At 37.9% G+C, this 17,542-nt stretch overlaps 1 protein-coding gene across 4 annotated transcripts in view; it reads right to left on the bottom strand.

Annotated features, from left to right (window-relative positions):
* Nucleotides 1–17,542, bottom strand: part of SESTD1 (SEC14 and spectrin domain containing 1) — a 133,789-nt gene that overhangs the window by 22,830 nt on the left and 93,417 nt on the right. For all 4 annotated transcript variants that reach the window (XM_025849227.2, XM_073881826.1, XM_025849220.2 and 1 more), the window contains one exon: nt 9,317–9,439. In XM_025849227.2, the coding sequence (XP_025705012.1) occupies nt 9,317–9,439 (123 nt within the window). The remainder of the gene's footprint in view (nt 1–9,316; nt 9,440–17,542) is intronic.

The following is a 17,542-nucleotide window of genomic DNA, read 5'->3' as shown; positions in this document are numbered from 1 at the left end:
CATGGCTGGATAATAACAACGATGCAAACAGCTGTCTTTTTAAAGTTATAGTACATATAAATATATAGACTCTCTCCACATAAAAATATATAAAGTCTATATAAATAACCTCAAATAGGCCTTCAGCAATCCTATTACGTTTCTCTAGTCAATTCACTTTCCCACTCTCTCATGATTATTTGCTTTCTTCACTACTTAAATCTCCAACTCCCTTTCCCCCTCTTCATTCTCAGCCAAAAATCTAACTTAATTCAATAGGAAGCAATCAGAAGAGAACTCTCTCATCTTCTCACTGACAAATCTATGACCCTCCCTCTTTCTGCAGCCCTATGCTTTGCCCTCCCCACTAAAAGAGCAGATGAACTGTCCCCATTTCTCGGGCAGCCACGTCACGTGCGCTATCTCTGTGCTCTGTTGCCTACACAAGGCCTTGCCCTTGCACTTATCTTCTCCCTCGCATCATCAATTCATTCTTTTCAATTGGATTATTTCCACCAGCATACAAATAAGCTGCAGTATCTTATATTAAAAAACAAAATATACACTTAAGATGTGTATTTTATGTAATATATATTACTATATATAAATTAAACTTCAATTAAAAAAAAAGACTCAAGACCAAGACCATCCCTTAAAGGAGTACCCTATACAAATTCTATCTTCTATTCCCCATTCTCTTTTTAACCCATTCTAATCAGGATTTTGTCTTTCCTGCTCTTAGCAAATTCTCAGTCTTTACCTTATTTGGGCCTTTCAGTTGCGTTTCACAAAGGTAACCACTTCCTCCTTGAAATGCCTTTTTCTATTCTTCCCTCAAACAACAGCTCTGCTGGCCCTCCTTCTGCTTCTTGACCTCTAAATTTAGTAGGAGTGACCTGGTGCTCAGCTTTCCAAAGGCTCTTTTCTTCTGAATCAATACTCTTTGGGCTTGGATGAGTTCATCTAGTCTCATGCCTTTAAATAATATCTATATGCTGATAATTCCCACATTAATATCCTCACCTTGTCCCCTTCCCTGAACCCAACAGTAATACCCAAGTGTCTACTCACTATCTCCACTTGGATGAGTATGAGACATCTAAAATTTAACCTGTCCCCAAAGCTACTAATTCTGTAGCTCCCAAGCTGCTTCTCTCCCAGTCTTCCCCAACTTAAGAGTGGCTAAAGCCAAACACCTGATTTTTCCAAGAGTGAGTCTTCCTGGCTCAACCTCAGGAATCTGACAACTTCTCATTACATCTACTGCCTTCATTCTATTAGTCTCCTGTCTTCCTGTTTTGCTGTTTGTCCCTAGTCCTTATTTTCCATATGGTAGCCAGAGACCTTTTAAAAACATAAATCAGTGCTCTGCTCAAAAATCCCTCCAATGATTTCATGTAACATTTAAAATAAATGTCAAGGGGTGCCTGGGTGGCTCAGTCAGTTAAGCATCTGCCTTCAGCTCAGGTCATGATCCCAGGGTCCTGGGATCGAGCCCCACGTTGGGTTCCCTGCTCATCGGGGAGTCTGCTTCTTCCCTCTGCCTGCCGCTCCCCCCAGCAGCTTGTGCTCTGTCTCTCCCTCTGACAAATAAAATTTTTAAAAAAAAAATAAATGTCAACTCCCTTTTGTGGGCTAAATGGACATGATTTGGCCCCTGACTCCCTCAGAAACATTGTTTTGTGTGACTCCTTACCTTGCTCACTGCACTGCAACACCACCAACATACCTGCTGTTCCTTTACAATGGCAAGTAAGCTCCAACCTGCAGTGTTTTTACTTCTGTGTCCTCAATCTCAGCTGCCTTTTGCTTGAATTACTCCTTCATATCAAGGTTTCTGATTAAATGTGATCTCCTCAGAGAGGCCTTTCCTAAAAGCCTTGCCTTACCTGCTCTCCACTCCCTCTTTCCCAATATGAATTTAAGTTCCATATTATAAGACAGTGGTAATATCCCAAGAGCCTAGAACAACATGTGACATTTAGTAGGTGCTCAGTTAATATGTACTGAATGAACATATAAAACACTTTATGTCAGACATTGTAGATTAGCTGACATTAAATTAAGTAGGTAACAGGTACTGCTCTAAATGTGTTCTACTTTTGTGCCCTGTACCTAAAACTTGGGTTTCTTTAATTTGTCATATTGTTTTATTGCTTGAACTACTATGAAATCTCTGAATATTATTATACAGACAATGTAGTCAGATGCAGAGAAAAGAACAATGGATTTGAAAGACGAACTCAAGGTCTTTTCTCCTTACAAAGGGTGTCATCTTCATTAAGTGACTTATCTCTCAGAACCTGTTTCTTTATAGCAGTTATTTTCAATTGGGGGCTATTTTGCTTCAGAGGGAACATTTTGCAACATCCAGAGACATTTTTGGCTGTCACAACTGGGAGGGCACAATGCTGATGCATCTAGTGGGCAGAGGCCAGTGATGCAGCTAAATTACCCTATAATGCACAGGACAGCCCTTACACCAAAGATCTATCTGGCCCAAAGCATCATAGGGCCAAGATTGAGAAACCCTGTTCTGTACAACAGTAATGATATTATCTGTCTTATCTATCTTATTGGTTATTGTATAAATTAATCACATAATACTATCTGTAAAATACTTTTGAAACCACAGAGTGATTATAAAGGTTAATGGAGATGGGTTTAAAGCAGAAAATACAACTTGAGAAAAATATCACAGTAGTGTTCTAAAATAGAAAGGGATTTCACAGTCTTCCCAAAGTACTTGTAAATTCAGTTAATGCTCTAAACAAATAGATCCGATTCTTTGAAGAAGTAACAGTCATGATTCAGAGAAAAATAGCAGACTAAAGGATTAGCATCCTGGGTCACTATGTTTTACAGTGAGGACTATCTATATCATATTACCAGGGGTGCTTACTAAAAATACCTAAGCTCCACCCCTGATCTACTAAATCAGGGTCTGTGGGCATATGGCTCTGCAACAGGCAGTTTAACAATCACTTCAGGTGACTCCTAGGACCACTAAGGTTTAAGAACAACCATCCTAGAGTTGATTTTTTTCTAATCTGAACCTATCTGTAAAATAAAGGCCCTAGTAACCAGGACAAGGATGCAAACAATTTAAGAACTAGTATTTTTCTTGAAATTAACACTTTAAATTAAAGAAACTCACATGAGGAACTGAGGTTGTCCTAAAGAAATAATCAGTCTCCCTGAGATATCAGGGAAAAAAAATCTGGCATGCACAGAGACACACACACACACACTCTCTCTCTCTTCAAATTAATCAAAATGTTTCTTCCTAGGAAATAGGAGAATATAAAATTTATAGAACCTTAGGCGAACAGGCTGCATTCAGTTCAGTTTTGGCCATCCTGTGACCTACCTATTTTAGAACACTACTGTGATATTTTTCTCAAGTTGTATTTTCTGCTTTAAACCCATCTCCATTAACCTTTATAATCACTCTGTGGTTTCAAAAGTATTTTACAGATAGTATGTGATTAATTTATACAATAACCAATAAGACAGATAAGACAGATAATATCATTACTGTTGTACAGAACAGGGTTTCTCAATCTTGGCCCTATGATGCTTTGGGCCAGATAGATCTTTGGTGTAAGGGCTGTCCTGTGCATTATAGGGTAATTTAGCTGCATCACTGGCCTCTGCCCACTAGATGCATCAGCATTGTGCCCTCCCAGTTGTGACAGCCAAAAATGAACATTTAACTGCACAGAAAAAAAAAATCAATTCCAAGACATGTAATTTAGAATTAGATGGTAGGTAAGATGAGCTTGAATGCTCACATACTAGGACAGAGGTAGTCATCAGGATTGACACTGGAATCATGCGGGAACTGGTGGTGATGCACAGCTGGTGAAGTAATGGGTATTTATGCTTAAACCAAGAAACAGGAATCCCAATCTAGGAGGAAAGAAACACTGCCAGCTCACTTAATTAAGTCTAGTATGTCCAATGAGATAGGTGATCATTCTTCATGTACGTCTGTTTCGCTGCTTACTACTGGGCACAACATAACAGTGTTCACTTTGAAGACCAAAAGTCAACATTGTGAGATCGGAGATACGAATGGAATCCTAAAGCTTCAGAGATTTATACTCCTGCACATTCCTATGATGTGTTTTTCCTAATAACACCTACCTCAACCCAAAAGATAAAATAAGATTACTGAACTAAAACACTTTAAAATGTATTTTAAGTATAATCATTTTCTTATACCTTGATATTTTTTGTTGTGCTTACCTCATATTAAAAAAACAAACTTTTTGACACTCCTTGACAAAGAACTACAATTAGTAAGATTTTCATTTTCTGTATATTAATACTAAATATTCTAATAAATTTGGGTTTTTGTTTTATGAATTATGCTTTTATGAAGAATCTAAAATTTAATACTTGACAGAGTGATTTAATACAAAATGGTATGTTAATTTCTACCCCTATTAAGCAATCAATACACTAGAAATTTGTCATAACTTCATTAAGACCTGAACAACTCCAACATATGCTTTAAAGTGTTGACTCTTATTTACAAAGAGAAAAGAAAGCTTTTAATAAAATATTAGAACATCATAAGCTAATATACTCATCCTGCATCAACCTATTCTCAAGGTGACAATGTAGTGCCACCTACTGATTAAAACAATGCAATTCTCATTTGTAAACCTTGCAGAATGAAAAATTTCAAACTATTCAAAAGTGGAAAGAACAGTATAATGAACCCCTTGTGCCATCCATCTTCAGTAACTATCAACTCATGACCAATTCTGTTTCTTCTACATTCCCATCCAATTTGTCCCCACCTTCCAATTTTGAAACTAACATACATCATTTAAAGAAATGAAATCCGTAAGTCATCAATGTTTCTTTTCTTTGAGCACTATGTCCCTGAACACAAACATCAATATATGTGCATATGTCCTCAAGTATTAAGAGAATAGGAATGAAAAAAATTCTGTTATCTTAAGCACATCCATGAAATTTAGCTTTCTCTGAGAGCGAGCTAGTAAGCGAGTGAGACAGACAAACTGACAGAGAGAAAAATATAGAAAGGGAGAGAGAGAGAGAAATACAGAGATATAGAGAGGGGAAAAAGAATTTCATGAGTATGAAGAGACTGGTGTTTTAACACTTGTCCAGCTATCCAGTGATCGAAAAATGTTCCCTCTCAATTTGTTTATGTATAAAAATAAGGTGATGGTTGGGGCGTCTGGGTGGCTCAGTCGTTAAGCGTCTGCCTTTGGCTCAGGTCATGATCTCAGGGTCCTGGGATCGAGCCCCGCATGGGGCTCCCTGCTCGGCAGGAAGCCTGCTTCTCCCTCTCCATCTGCTGCACCCCTGCTTGTGCAGTCTCTCTCTCTCGATCTCTCAAGTAAATAAAAAAAATTTTAAAAAATAAGTAAAATAAACAGTTGTAAACTTTATCAATAAAAATACAAAAACAAAAATCTAAACACAAGAATCTCTATGTATACAATTTGTAATTTCATCCATACTATATGCAACATAAAATGTGCTTTTCTGTACCTCTGAAACAAATAATACATTATATGTTAAAAAAAAAAAGAATATAGCAGGAAGGGAAAAATGAAGGTGGGGAATTGGAGGGGGAGACGAACCATGAGACACTATGGACTCTGAGAAACAAACTGAGGGTTCTAGAGGGGAGGGGGGTAGGGGAATGGGTTAGCCTGGTGATGGGTATTAAAGAGGGCACATACTGCATGGAGCACTGCGTGTTATATGCAAACATCGAATCATGGAACACTACATCAAAAACTAATGATGTAATGTATGGGGATTAACATAACATAATAAAAAAAAAGATTTTAGTCCCTAATATCTGAGCTTATAAAAAAATAAAAATAAAAAAAAATATGCTTTTCAATTCCTTCTGTGAACTTCTTTATAATAGGTATATAATCCAACTTCAAAGTATAATTACTCCTCTTGATATCTTTAAAAAATTGTAAAATATAGATAAATCCTGTCTTTAGGACCCTCATGTGTCACATATCTTTATTTAAAGGACTTCGGGGATACTTTCATAACTAAATCCTCTGGATAAAGTCTAGAATGTTTTATAGCAAATACTGTTTTCAAGAACCAAAAAGGGTGGGATGCCTGGGTGGCTCAGATGATTAAGTGTCTGCCTTCAGCTCAGGTCATGATCCCAGGGTCCTGGGACTGAGTCCCACCCACATCAGGGTCCTTGCTCAGTGTGGAGCCTGCTTCTCCCTCGGCCTCCACTCCCCTACTTGTGTATGCTTGTGTGCGTTCTCTCTCTCTCTCTCTCTTTCTCATTCTCTCTCTGACAAATAAATAAATACAATTAAAAAAAAAAAGAAGAACCAAAAAGGGTACAAATTACAGGATATAGTTATCCTATAGTAACATGCTCCAGAACAATCCACAGGGTTCAAGTAAGTCACAGTCAATATCAAAAATACCAACGGAATTAAGTAATTTAAAAAGTATCAGGCGCCTGGGTGGCTCAGTCGGTTGGGTGTCTGCCTTCGGCTCAGGTCATGATCCTGGAGTCCCGGGATCGAGTCCCACATCGGGCTCCCTGCTCAGCAGGGAGTCTGCTTCTCCCTCTGACCCTCCCCCCTCTCATGTGCTCTCTCTCAGATAAATAAATAAAATCTTAAAAAAAAAAAAAAAAAGTACCAAGAGGGGCGCCTGAGTGGCTCAGTGGATTAAACTCCAACTCTCGGTTTTGGTTCAGGTCATGATCTCAGGATCATGAGATAGAGCCCTGTGGTGGGCTGAGCACGGAGTCTGCTTGAGGTCCTCTCCCTCTGCCCCCTCCGCCCTCCTTGCGTGACGTGTGCGCGTGTTCTCTCTCAAATAAATAAAATCTTTAGAGATCTTTTTTAATTTTTTAATTTTTTAAGATTTTATTTATTTTTTGACAGAGAAAGACACAGCGAGAGCAGGAACACAAGCAGGGGGAGTGGGAGAGGGAGAAGCAGGCTCCCCGCAGAGCAGGGAGCCCGATGAGGGGCTCGATCCCAGGACCCTGGGATCATGACCTGAGCCGAAGGCAGACGCTTAACAACTGAGCCCCCCAGGCGCCCCAAAATCTTTAAAGATTTTTTAAAAATTTATTTGACACAGAGAGAGAGAGAAAAAGAGGCAGGCAGAGGGAGAGGGAGAAGCAGGCTCCCCACTGAGCAGAGCCTGACATGGGGCTCGATTCCAGGACCCTGGGATCATGACCTGAGCCAAAGGCAGACACTTAACCAACTGAGCCATCCAGGTGCCCCTTAAAATCTTAAAAAAAAATTCTCTCTCTCCTTTTCCCTCTGTCCCTCCCTTCCCTCTCTAAAAACATAAATAAAATTAAAATAAAAAAATAAAAAGTACCAAGAACATTAAAAGATTATAACCTCAGAACAGGGGTTATAAATTAAATACAAATTATTCAGTATTTTTTTTTTTTAGCATAAAAGGAAAAAACATTATGTTGGACCCTGTGAAATGAATAAAATATACAGATTTTTTTTTCAATTACAGGATTTCATTTTTAAACTCGTACAAGTACTGGGGTGCTCGGGTGACTCAGTCAGTTAAATACCCAACTCTTGATCTCGGCTCAGGTCATGATCTCAGGGTTGTGAGATCAAGCAGCGCATGGGGCTCTGCAGTGGGCATGGAGCCTGCGTTAAGATTCTCTCTCCCTCTCCCTTTGCCCTTTTCCTTCCCTATCAATCAATCACTCTCTTACAAGTACTAATTAGGAAAATTGCAGGCAATATATGCACTATCTTTAGAAGATTCCAAATCCAAATCTTGTGAAACCTCTTCTATATTATTCTCTCAGCTAGCTTAAAAGTCCTATAGAGTACAGTGTATATTTTATCTGCCATACTGCAATTATTAAAGCTGATTTGGGGAATATTACAAAGAAAACAATATAAGGAACTAAACAGAATGGTATGTATGAAAGAGGAAAATAATGTCATATTGTTAAAATACATCTTTAGTAAAGAGTAAATGATACCTGGTCAACAATTCAAATTTATTCCTGAGAAAAGCAGATTCAACATTTATTCTTTAATCTCATTTAGTTAAAATATACATTTATTAATACCATCCAACTTTTAATTACCACTTCAACTGGGGAAGTTAAAGGGAAAAGAAAAAATTAGATGTTCACAAAGTCCATAAATCTCATCTGGGTCCAGAGTTTAAATTATTATTGATCAATTTTTTTCAGTTCTCTATTATTGTGCATTTAGATCCTAGTGATCAGGATGACGCATGTTATATTCATCCCTGAACACGTGACTTTTTTTCCCCCCCAATTAACAAATAAATCCAATCACAGTATCTTCTGATCACTTGGTGTTGTTTTGTTTTTTTTTTTTTTGGAGGGGAAGGCTAGCTTCTTTTATTACTTATTTATGGGAAAGATGTTTTATTCTTCATATTATATGCAAGGTTGAATGCCGTGTGTGTGTGTGTGTGTGTGTGTGTGTGTATAAACTGATCAATTTTTTAAGCCAGATAATCTAAGGAGGTAGAAATTAATGAATTTGTTTCTTTTTCCACTTTTCTAGTCAACCTATTTAAATTATCATCAGAAATAATATGACTTGGGGGAGAAAAAGGATGAACGAATTGATCCACAAAGTGGATTATCACTTTCTCAATAATGAAGAATTAACTTTAACAAAGCAAGAGCTTATCAACATATATCAACTTCCTCCAGATACAAGTTGCTAAATTTTAAGCCCTCTTGAACGATTATTATCTATAATCTGCCTATAGATTATTTTCTAATTTTATAACAGATTTGTTTGATCATCCCCTTCACAGTTACAAGTAGCAGCCCCTAAACACACAAAGAATGGAGAGATATCCTGCACCCTCTACACTCACTCTCCATCAGTTGTGATTAACGCAACAATTCTGCAACTATTCTCAGGTGTTAATTGTACTATAGAAGCCCTAATAAAGCAGGGACATCCCAGGCCTCCCTCTGAGGATTTAAGGATCATAATTTCTGTCTCAGGACTACAGACGAAGGTTCTATTTTTGTACTATCACTCTTTATTCTGTCATGGTAATTTTTAAAGTTTCACATGAATTTTATTTCTATAAAAATATGTAATTAAACTGTTTTGGAGCCAAAAGCAAAACCAAACTTCCAATAAATACATACTGAATGGTCAAAATGTACTTTATGGCCTTTAAATATTAAACATACTACACTTTATGTCCCTATACCAAAGTTTATAGCAACTTATCCCTTAGCACCCCACTCGCTACTCATTACGCACAGTAATAACAGCACTGTAACTTGTAGAGGAAAAGCACTCACACTGTGCTGGCTCTCAATCTCTTCATGTTTCTGCTGTAGGGCCTGGGAGGCCCGGATGGAGTCTCCAATCCCCCACTGGGCTCGTAGCTGTTCTGATCCAGGCCCTTCAAGCCAGTTCACAACCTATAAAAGTTGAGACCAAAATCTTAAAATAATCAAAAGTTCTTCAAACATTCACTGTTTTCTCCTCCCAAAGTTCCTCAAATATATTTTTTAGTTTTTAATTTTTATTTTTATTTACTTGACAGAGAGAGAGCATAAGCAGGGGAAGCAGCAGGCAGAGGGAGAAGCAGGCTCCCCGCCGAGCAGGGAGCCCAATGATATGGGGCCCAACGATGGGGCTCGATCTCAGGACCCCGGAACATGATTTGAGTTGAAGGCAGACGCTTAACCGACTGAGCCACCCAGGCACCCCAGTTCCTCAAGTATTTTTAATTTAAATTCTTTTTTTTTTTTTAAACATAGTCATTCTTTTTTTTTTTAAAGGTTTTATTTATTTATTTGAGAGGGAGAGAGAGAGAATGAGAGATAGAGAGCACGAGAGGGAAGAAGGTCAGAGGGAGAAGCAGACTCCCCGCTGAGCAGGGAGCCCGACGTGGGACTCGATCCCGGGACTCCAGGATCATGACCTGAGCCGAAGGCAGTCGCTTAACCAACTGAGCCACCCAGGCACCCCAATTTAAATTCTTTAAATTCTATTGTAAAGGCAATAAATGTTTCTTTTTGAACTACGTGGCTATAATCTGACAACTTTTCCAAAAGCAAAATTTGAAAGAATGTACACTGTAGCACCTTAGGCTTTCAGCTATCTGATCATCTGTCAGGCTAAAAGAAATCTGGAATGCTCCCATAAAAGAGGATTAAAAATTAACTTATGATGATAAGAAAATAAGAGAACTATAGGATTTTGCGTTGGAAGGGACATCGGAAATGACATTGGTCAAATTTCTTATCTAACACTTAAGAAAATTGAATTTCAGAGATTAACTGACTTGCCCAAGGTAATATAATCCAGTATTAAAAACCTAGGACTAAAAGCCATGTGTCCGGACTCCTAGTCAAATGTTCTTCTCAAAGTACTGATAAAACTAAACGAATTAAGTAATTAACTATTATGAATGCTACTTTTGTCACTTTAAAAATGACAAACTAACTGTAGAATTATACTACTGCAACACCCCCTAGGGGTCTTAGGATGAACTAAAACATGCAGACCCACAGACCATCTGAGGTCCCACTGGCACCACTCAGTAGGGTGTAAGGTGAGGAACTATGGTTTGCCAGAGCAGCATCGGGCATTTTTCTTCTGCCAGGTCTTTGAAGCAGTCTAACAGTTCAGGCATAAGGTGATGAGATCCATATGGGACAGATCTAGGGGAATTAGAATTAGGAATTCAACAGCAGATGTATGGTTATGCCCTAAATGTAAACTTAGGAAAGCTCCTAAGAAGTGAATGAGGGTGTGTCCGTAGCATAATACTACAACCCTGTGGATAGACAGGCTTAGCTCAGAATTTTATAACAAAGTATTACAGCCCCATGCTGAATTTCCGTTACTATCAGGTTAAAATATATTCCTCTAAAAATCTAATAGTTGGAGTACCTAGGTGGATCAGTCGTCAAGCGTCTGCCTTCGGCTCAGGTCATGGTCCCGGGGTCCTGGGATCGAGCCCCACATCGGGCTCCCTGTTCCACGGAAAGTCTGCTTCTCCCTCTCCCACTCCCCCTGCTTGTGTTCCCTCTCTCGCTGCGTCTCTCTCTGTCAAGTAAGTAAATAAGATCTTTAAAAAAAAAAAAAAAGAAGGGCGCCTGGGTGGCTCAGTCGTTAAGCGTCTGCCTTCAGCTCAGGTCATGGTCCCAGAGTCCTGGGATCGAGCCCCACATCGGGCTCCCTGCTCTGCGGGAAGCCTGCTTCTCCCCCTCCCACTCCCCCTGCTTATGTTCCCTCTCTCGCTGTGTCTTTCTCTGTCAAATAAATAAAATCTTTAAAATAAATAAATAAATAAAAATCTAATAGTTCACAGAATTTTTAATAGTTATATAAAAGTACCACACCATAGGGAAAAATCATGTGTATTTCTTTCAATTATTTTTTCACATGCATTGCACTTTCATGTTACTCCAGATTTAAGTGCTCCAGCCAATTCTTATGAGTACAAGCAATTTCTATCCTGTGTTTTTCACTTAACATTACACTACAAAACTATAATGATTTTCTATGTGGCTAGGTATAATTTACAATAGTTGCAAACCTCTTTTTTAAGAAAGCTGACCCTGCCTGCCTTCCTCCCGCCCTATCTGTCTAACCAACTAACTAATCAACCAACCTATATACATATATATATTCATAAATATACATATACTCTTGTATATATACAATATCTACTATATATATGTACAATATATATATATATACACACAAGCACATATATACAAATACACACACACACACCATAAATGTAAACTTAGGATATATATAGAGACAGAAGTTCCTATGTAGTATTTTTTTTCTCTAATTCTGTATTGTTTTCCTAGGAAAGATTTTCAGTAGAGATCTTGAATTCAATGACAATGTAATGTTAGTATACATTATAAAATTGTTCCCTAAAACACCTTTTTCTATATGAACATCCGAGTAATGAAAGTTTTAACTGAGAATAACCTCTGTTTAGTATACAAACTGACTACTGCTTTTAAAAAACTTCTTCCAAATTGAAAAACAGAAATCTCTCCAGGTATATTTTTAAATATTAGCAGATCAAATGTATTGCAAATGTTGGCTTACTAAAATCTCATGTTCTTTGCCCACTTATTTTCTACTTTTTTAACTATTAATATATTCTCAGCTTCCACTTTCTCTTTACAAGATTTTAATAATAGAGTGCAAAATCTTAAAAACAAAAAAAATGTCAAAGTATTATTTTGGATTCACTGGAATAGACTTAAGTGCTTTAATTTTCTTGGCTAAACTGTTTTCACAGTCCGAAGTTCATCTGCAACCCCTTGTTGTCAAGTGCTCTTTGGAATACAAGGGTTGGCTCCTCAACATCCCTACTCTTCCCCTATAATCTTTTGTATTAGCTATCTTTGGAGGGGCAGAGTAGTAGAATCCTGTTTCTGTTAGTCTGTGGAAAGTATCACTCTTTCACAATCATGAGAAAGCAGTGGGCATGAGTCCCAATTCTAAATTCTGGTTCTGCTCCTACCAGTTCAAAGACTTTGGTCTGTCCATCTTTAAAATGGTATCAATGCTACCTACCATACAAAGGTGCTGTGAGGATTATACCGGTCATTATATGTAAGACACTTAGCACAGTAGATAAATATTAGTATTTGTTAGCCTCTTTGCTTTTCCTACTTTTCTGAAGAAAAAAGTATAACTCCTGTCTATTCACTCTATTAAGTTTTTCATTTTAATTCCAGTATAGTTAACGTGCAGTGTTATATTAGTTTCAAGTGTACAATATAGTGATTCAACAATTCTATACATTATTCACTGCTCATCATGGTAAGTGTACCCCTTAATTCCCACCACCTTTTTCACTCCCCCACCCACCTCTGGTAACCAACAGTTTTGTTCTCTACAGTTAAACGTCTGTTTCTTGACTTGCTTTTTTCTCCTTTGCTCATTTGTTTTGTTTCTTAAATTCCACATACCAGTGAAATCATATGGTATTTGTCTTTCTCTGACTGACTTATTTCGCTTAGCATTATACTCTCTAGCTCCACCCATGTCATTGCAAATGGCAAGAGTTCATTCTTTTTGATGGATGAGTATTATATTGTGTATATCTATAAACCACACCTTTATACATTCATCAGTTGATGTACATTTGGGTTCTTCCCATAATTTGGCTATTGTAAATAAAGCTGTAATCAACATAGGTGTGTATATATCACTCTGAATTAGCATTTGCATATTCTTTAGATAAATACCCAGGAGTATGATTGTTGGACCATAGGGGTTCCTGATCTTAGGGTAAAAGCACACATACCTGAGTAAGATGTTGGTTGTGGGTTTTTAGTACGTGGCCTTCATTATGTTAAGGTATATTCCCTCTAGACCTACTTTGTTGAGGATTTTTATCATGAATGGATGTTGTACTTTGTCAAATGCTTTTTCTGCATCTACTGAAATGACCATTTGGTTTTCATCCTTTCTCTTACTGATGTGTGTCCATTCACTCTGCATAAAGTTTCTCACATCTGCATTTTACAGTAAGATCCCTGGGTTTCTTAAGGAAGTCTCTGAACTGTTTTAACATTTTTTAAAATGGAAATAAAAAGTGAGGGCTCCTGGGTGGCTCAGTCAGTTAAGCATCTGCCTTTGGCTCAGGTTGTGATCTCGGGGTCCTGGAATTGAGTCCCTTGTCGCTCAGTGGGGAATCTCCTTCTCCCTCTCCCTCTGCCCCACCTTGGCTCATACTTTCTCTCTCTTTCTCTCTCTGTCTCTCAAATAAATAAAATCTTTGGGGGAAAAAATGGAAATAAAAAGTATAAGTTTTAAGGAAGCTTATGTAAACATTTTGAAATCATTTTCCATTTCCTTTATGGAACTCAAGTCTCATTTATTGCTATTTATTACGAATATAGATATAAAGACAAATATACAATGGCTTTTAAGTATTTTATTTCTTTTAAAGATTTACTGATTTACATACTTGAGAGACAGAGCACAACAGTGTGCAGGGGAGGAGCAGAGGGTGAGGGAGAGAAAGTCTTAAGCAGACTCTGGCTTAACATGGAGCCTGACATCTCACAACCTGAGGTCACAAGCTGAGCAGAAAACCAAGAGTCAGACACTTAACGGACTGCACCACCAGGCGCACCAGCTTTTAAGTATTTTAAATAATATAAATTTCACTAGAAATATCTAAATTCTAAAACTAAGGATGGAATAAAAGCATCTCAAAAATTTTTAACTAATTAATATCATATTATGTTATATTTTATTTTTTAAAACCTAAAATATTATTTAAACATTTAAGCTTTGACTTCAGAATATTCTACAAACAAAAGAAGCAGGTTAATATAAATCATGATACCTGGGGAAAAAAAACTCATTAGCATGGAACTTTCAATGAGCCATAAATTTAAAAAATAAATTTTCAATAAAGCAAAGACATACTCTTGGTGCAAAAAACCAGTTTCATAGTGAAGTACACATACACTTTTAATATATGCTGAAAGTAATTTTTCTTAGTGTGCAACATCAGTAATGTAGACACAGTAAATGTATGACTATTTCTAATAAAAATGATGCAAATTGAAGCTGACGCCCCAGTAAACAAGTCTATTTAAATGCATTAATGATGATAGTTTGCCAAACTAGGTTATAAAACTTAATTTTAATCAGGACATCTTGCTCAGTCAATGTGAATATTAACTTACTGCAAAAGCAGTTTCGTGCCCAATCCATATCAATGTGACCCCTCAAATGGCTACATTTATATGCAAAGTATAACCTTGGAGATGTGCTCTTAAAATCTACCATGACAAATATCTATAGAGGCCAAAAACGCATGTGACTATACAACATTGTTTCCACCATAAATCCAAAATCAACACTACCTAAAAATACAACTACATTTCTGTGGTATTTTACACGTCCGATCCCCACAAAGAAAACACTGAATCCTCTCTAACTTTAACCTCATCTTCCTCAACCACCACCACCCACCTCACCTTCAAACCTGTACCACTAAGAAGATGACCTTTTCTCTTACTTTATAGAAAAAAAGAACACACCACATAGGAACCCCTTCATCTTCACGTCTGACTTACACATGGAGACACCTCTGGACACACCCTACCCATCATTCCTTCTGTTATGATGGAGTTCTCCCTGTTCCATGCTAACACTAATCCCTTCAACACTGTCCTTTGGAATTGATTCACTTCCACCTTGTGAGGAACTTGATAGTACTAAATTTCCTTTCTCTCCTGTATATTCAACCCCTCCTTCCAAATAGATACTTCCCACTGGTCTTTAAACCTCTGAGAGTTTTCAATATTACTTTAAAAAGAAAAACAGAACAAAATTATATCTGACCCCTGTTGTGGGCTGCTGTGTTGTCCTCCCCCAAATCCGTAGGTTGAAGTGCTAAGCCTCAGTACTTCAGAATGGAGTCCTATTTATATGAAGATAGGGTCTTTCTTTTAAGAGGCAATTAGATTGAGGTTGAAAATAAATAAATAAATAAGTTTAAAAAATGAGGTTGTTAGAGTGGACCATAATATGACTGGTGTCCTTAAAAGGAGAGGAAATTTGGACACAGAAAGGTACAGAGGAAAGATACTGTAAAGATACAGAAATAAGATGGAGCATCAACAAGCCAAGAATCTGGGACAGATTCTTTCCTCAATGCCTTCAGAAGGAATCAACCTTGCTAACACCATAATCTTAGACTTCTGGCCTTCAAAACCATGGAAAATAAGTTTCTGTTGTTTAAGCCACCCAGGCTATGGTACTTGATTACAGCAGCCTTAGCAAACTAATACCACCCTTTTCTGCCACTTCTAGGCATCACTATTTCTCATCTTTCCTTCAGAGACAAATTCTCAACGAGCTGTCTATACTTGGTGTCTCCTTCACCACACTTCAATGTCATTCCAAATTCACCCCAATGTAATTCCAGCCCTGCCACTCTATGCTCAGTGACCTCGATCTTGTACATTCTAATGGACATGTTAAGTTATTCTCTTATTTGATCTTTCAGCAGCATTCTACAACGTTCCCAACTCCATCCTGAAATGCTTCCCCTGGCTTCCATGACACAGAACTCTTCACACTTTTCTCCTCCATTTCTGGCCAATCCTTCACTGTCTTCTTTTCAGGAGTATCCTCCTCTATCTTGTCATTAAATGCTAGAGTTTCTCAAAGTTCAGTTAAAAAGCCCTCTTTTCACCTACTCTCAGGACTTTCCTTGGTCAATTCTCACCCACATCAATGCTTTTAATTGCCATTCACATATGATGACACACAAGTATGTCACCAGCCCAGACTTCTCCGATTTCTGGACCTGTTTGGGACTACCCTTCCATATTTTCTCTTAGTGTCTCAAAGTCACCTCAAATTCAACATGTCTAAACAACATGCAGAAGAATGAAACTGGACCATTTTCTTACAGCAAACACAAAAATACAGTCAAAATGGATGAAAAACCTTAATGTGACACAGGAAACCATCAAAATCCTAGAGGAGAACACAGGCAGAAACTTCTTTAACCTCAGACGCAGAAACTTCTTACTAGATACATCACACAGGCAAGGAAACAAAAGCAAAAATGAACTATTGGGACTTCACCAAGATAAAAGGCTTCTACACGGCAAAGGAAACAACAAAACTAAAAGGTGGTCTACAGAATGGGAGAAGATATTTGCAAATAACATATCTGATAAAGGGTTAGTTCCCAAAATCTACAAAGAACTTATCAAACTCAATACCCAAAGAACAAATAATCCTATCAAGAAATGGGCAGAAGACATGAATAGGCACTTCTCCAAAAAAGACATTTAGATGGCTAACAGACACATGAAAAGATGCTCAACATCACTGATCATCAGGGAAATACAAATCAAAACCACGATGAGATACCATCTCACACCTGTCAGGATGGCTAAAATTAACAACACAAGAAACAACACGTGTTGGCAAGAATGCAGAGAAAGGGGAACCCTCTTGCACTGTTGGTGGGAATGCAAACTGGTGTAGCCACTCTGGAGTACAGTATGGAGGTTCCTCAAAAAGTTAAAAATAGAACAACCTTATGACCCAGCAACTGCCCTACTAGGTATTTACCCAAAGGATACAAACATAGTAATCTGAAGGGGTACATGCACCCCAATGTTTATAGCAGCATTATCAACAATAGCCAAACTATGAAGAGAGCCCAAATGTCCATCGACAGATGAATGGATAAAGACGATGTAGTATAGGGGTGCCTGGGTGGCTAAGTTCGGTTAAGTGTCTGCCTTTGGCTTAGACCATGATCCCAGGGCTCTCAGCAGGGAGTCTGTTTCTTCCTCTCCCTCCACCCCTCCCTGCTCCTACCCCACCGCCGCCTGTGTGCACTCTCTCTCTCTCTCTGCTCTCTGAAATAAAATCTTAAAAAAAAGATGTGGTATGTGTATACACACACACACTGGAATATTACTCAGTCATCAAAAAGAATGAAATCTTGTCCTTTGCAATGACATGGATGGAACTAGAGTGTATTACGTTAA

This window comes from Callorhinus ursinus, unplaced genomic scaffold (assembly GCF_003265705.2).
Source record: "Callorhinus ursinus isolate GAN/ISIS: 27379988/994484 unplaced genomic scaffold, GSC_fseal_2.0 scaffold2, whole genome shotgun sequence".
NCBI lineage: Eukaryota > Metazoa > Chordata > Mammalia > Carnivora > Otariidae > Callorhinus > Callorhinus ursinus.
The sequence above is the reverse complement of the archived record's forward strand: the minus strand, read 5'-3'. Positions and strand labels throughout refer to the sequence as shown.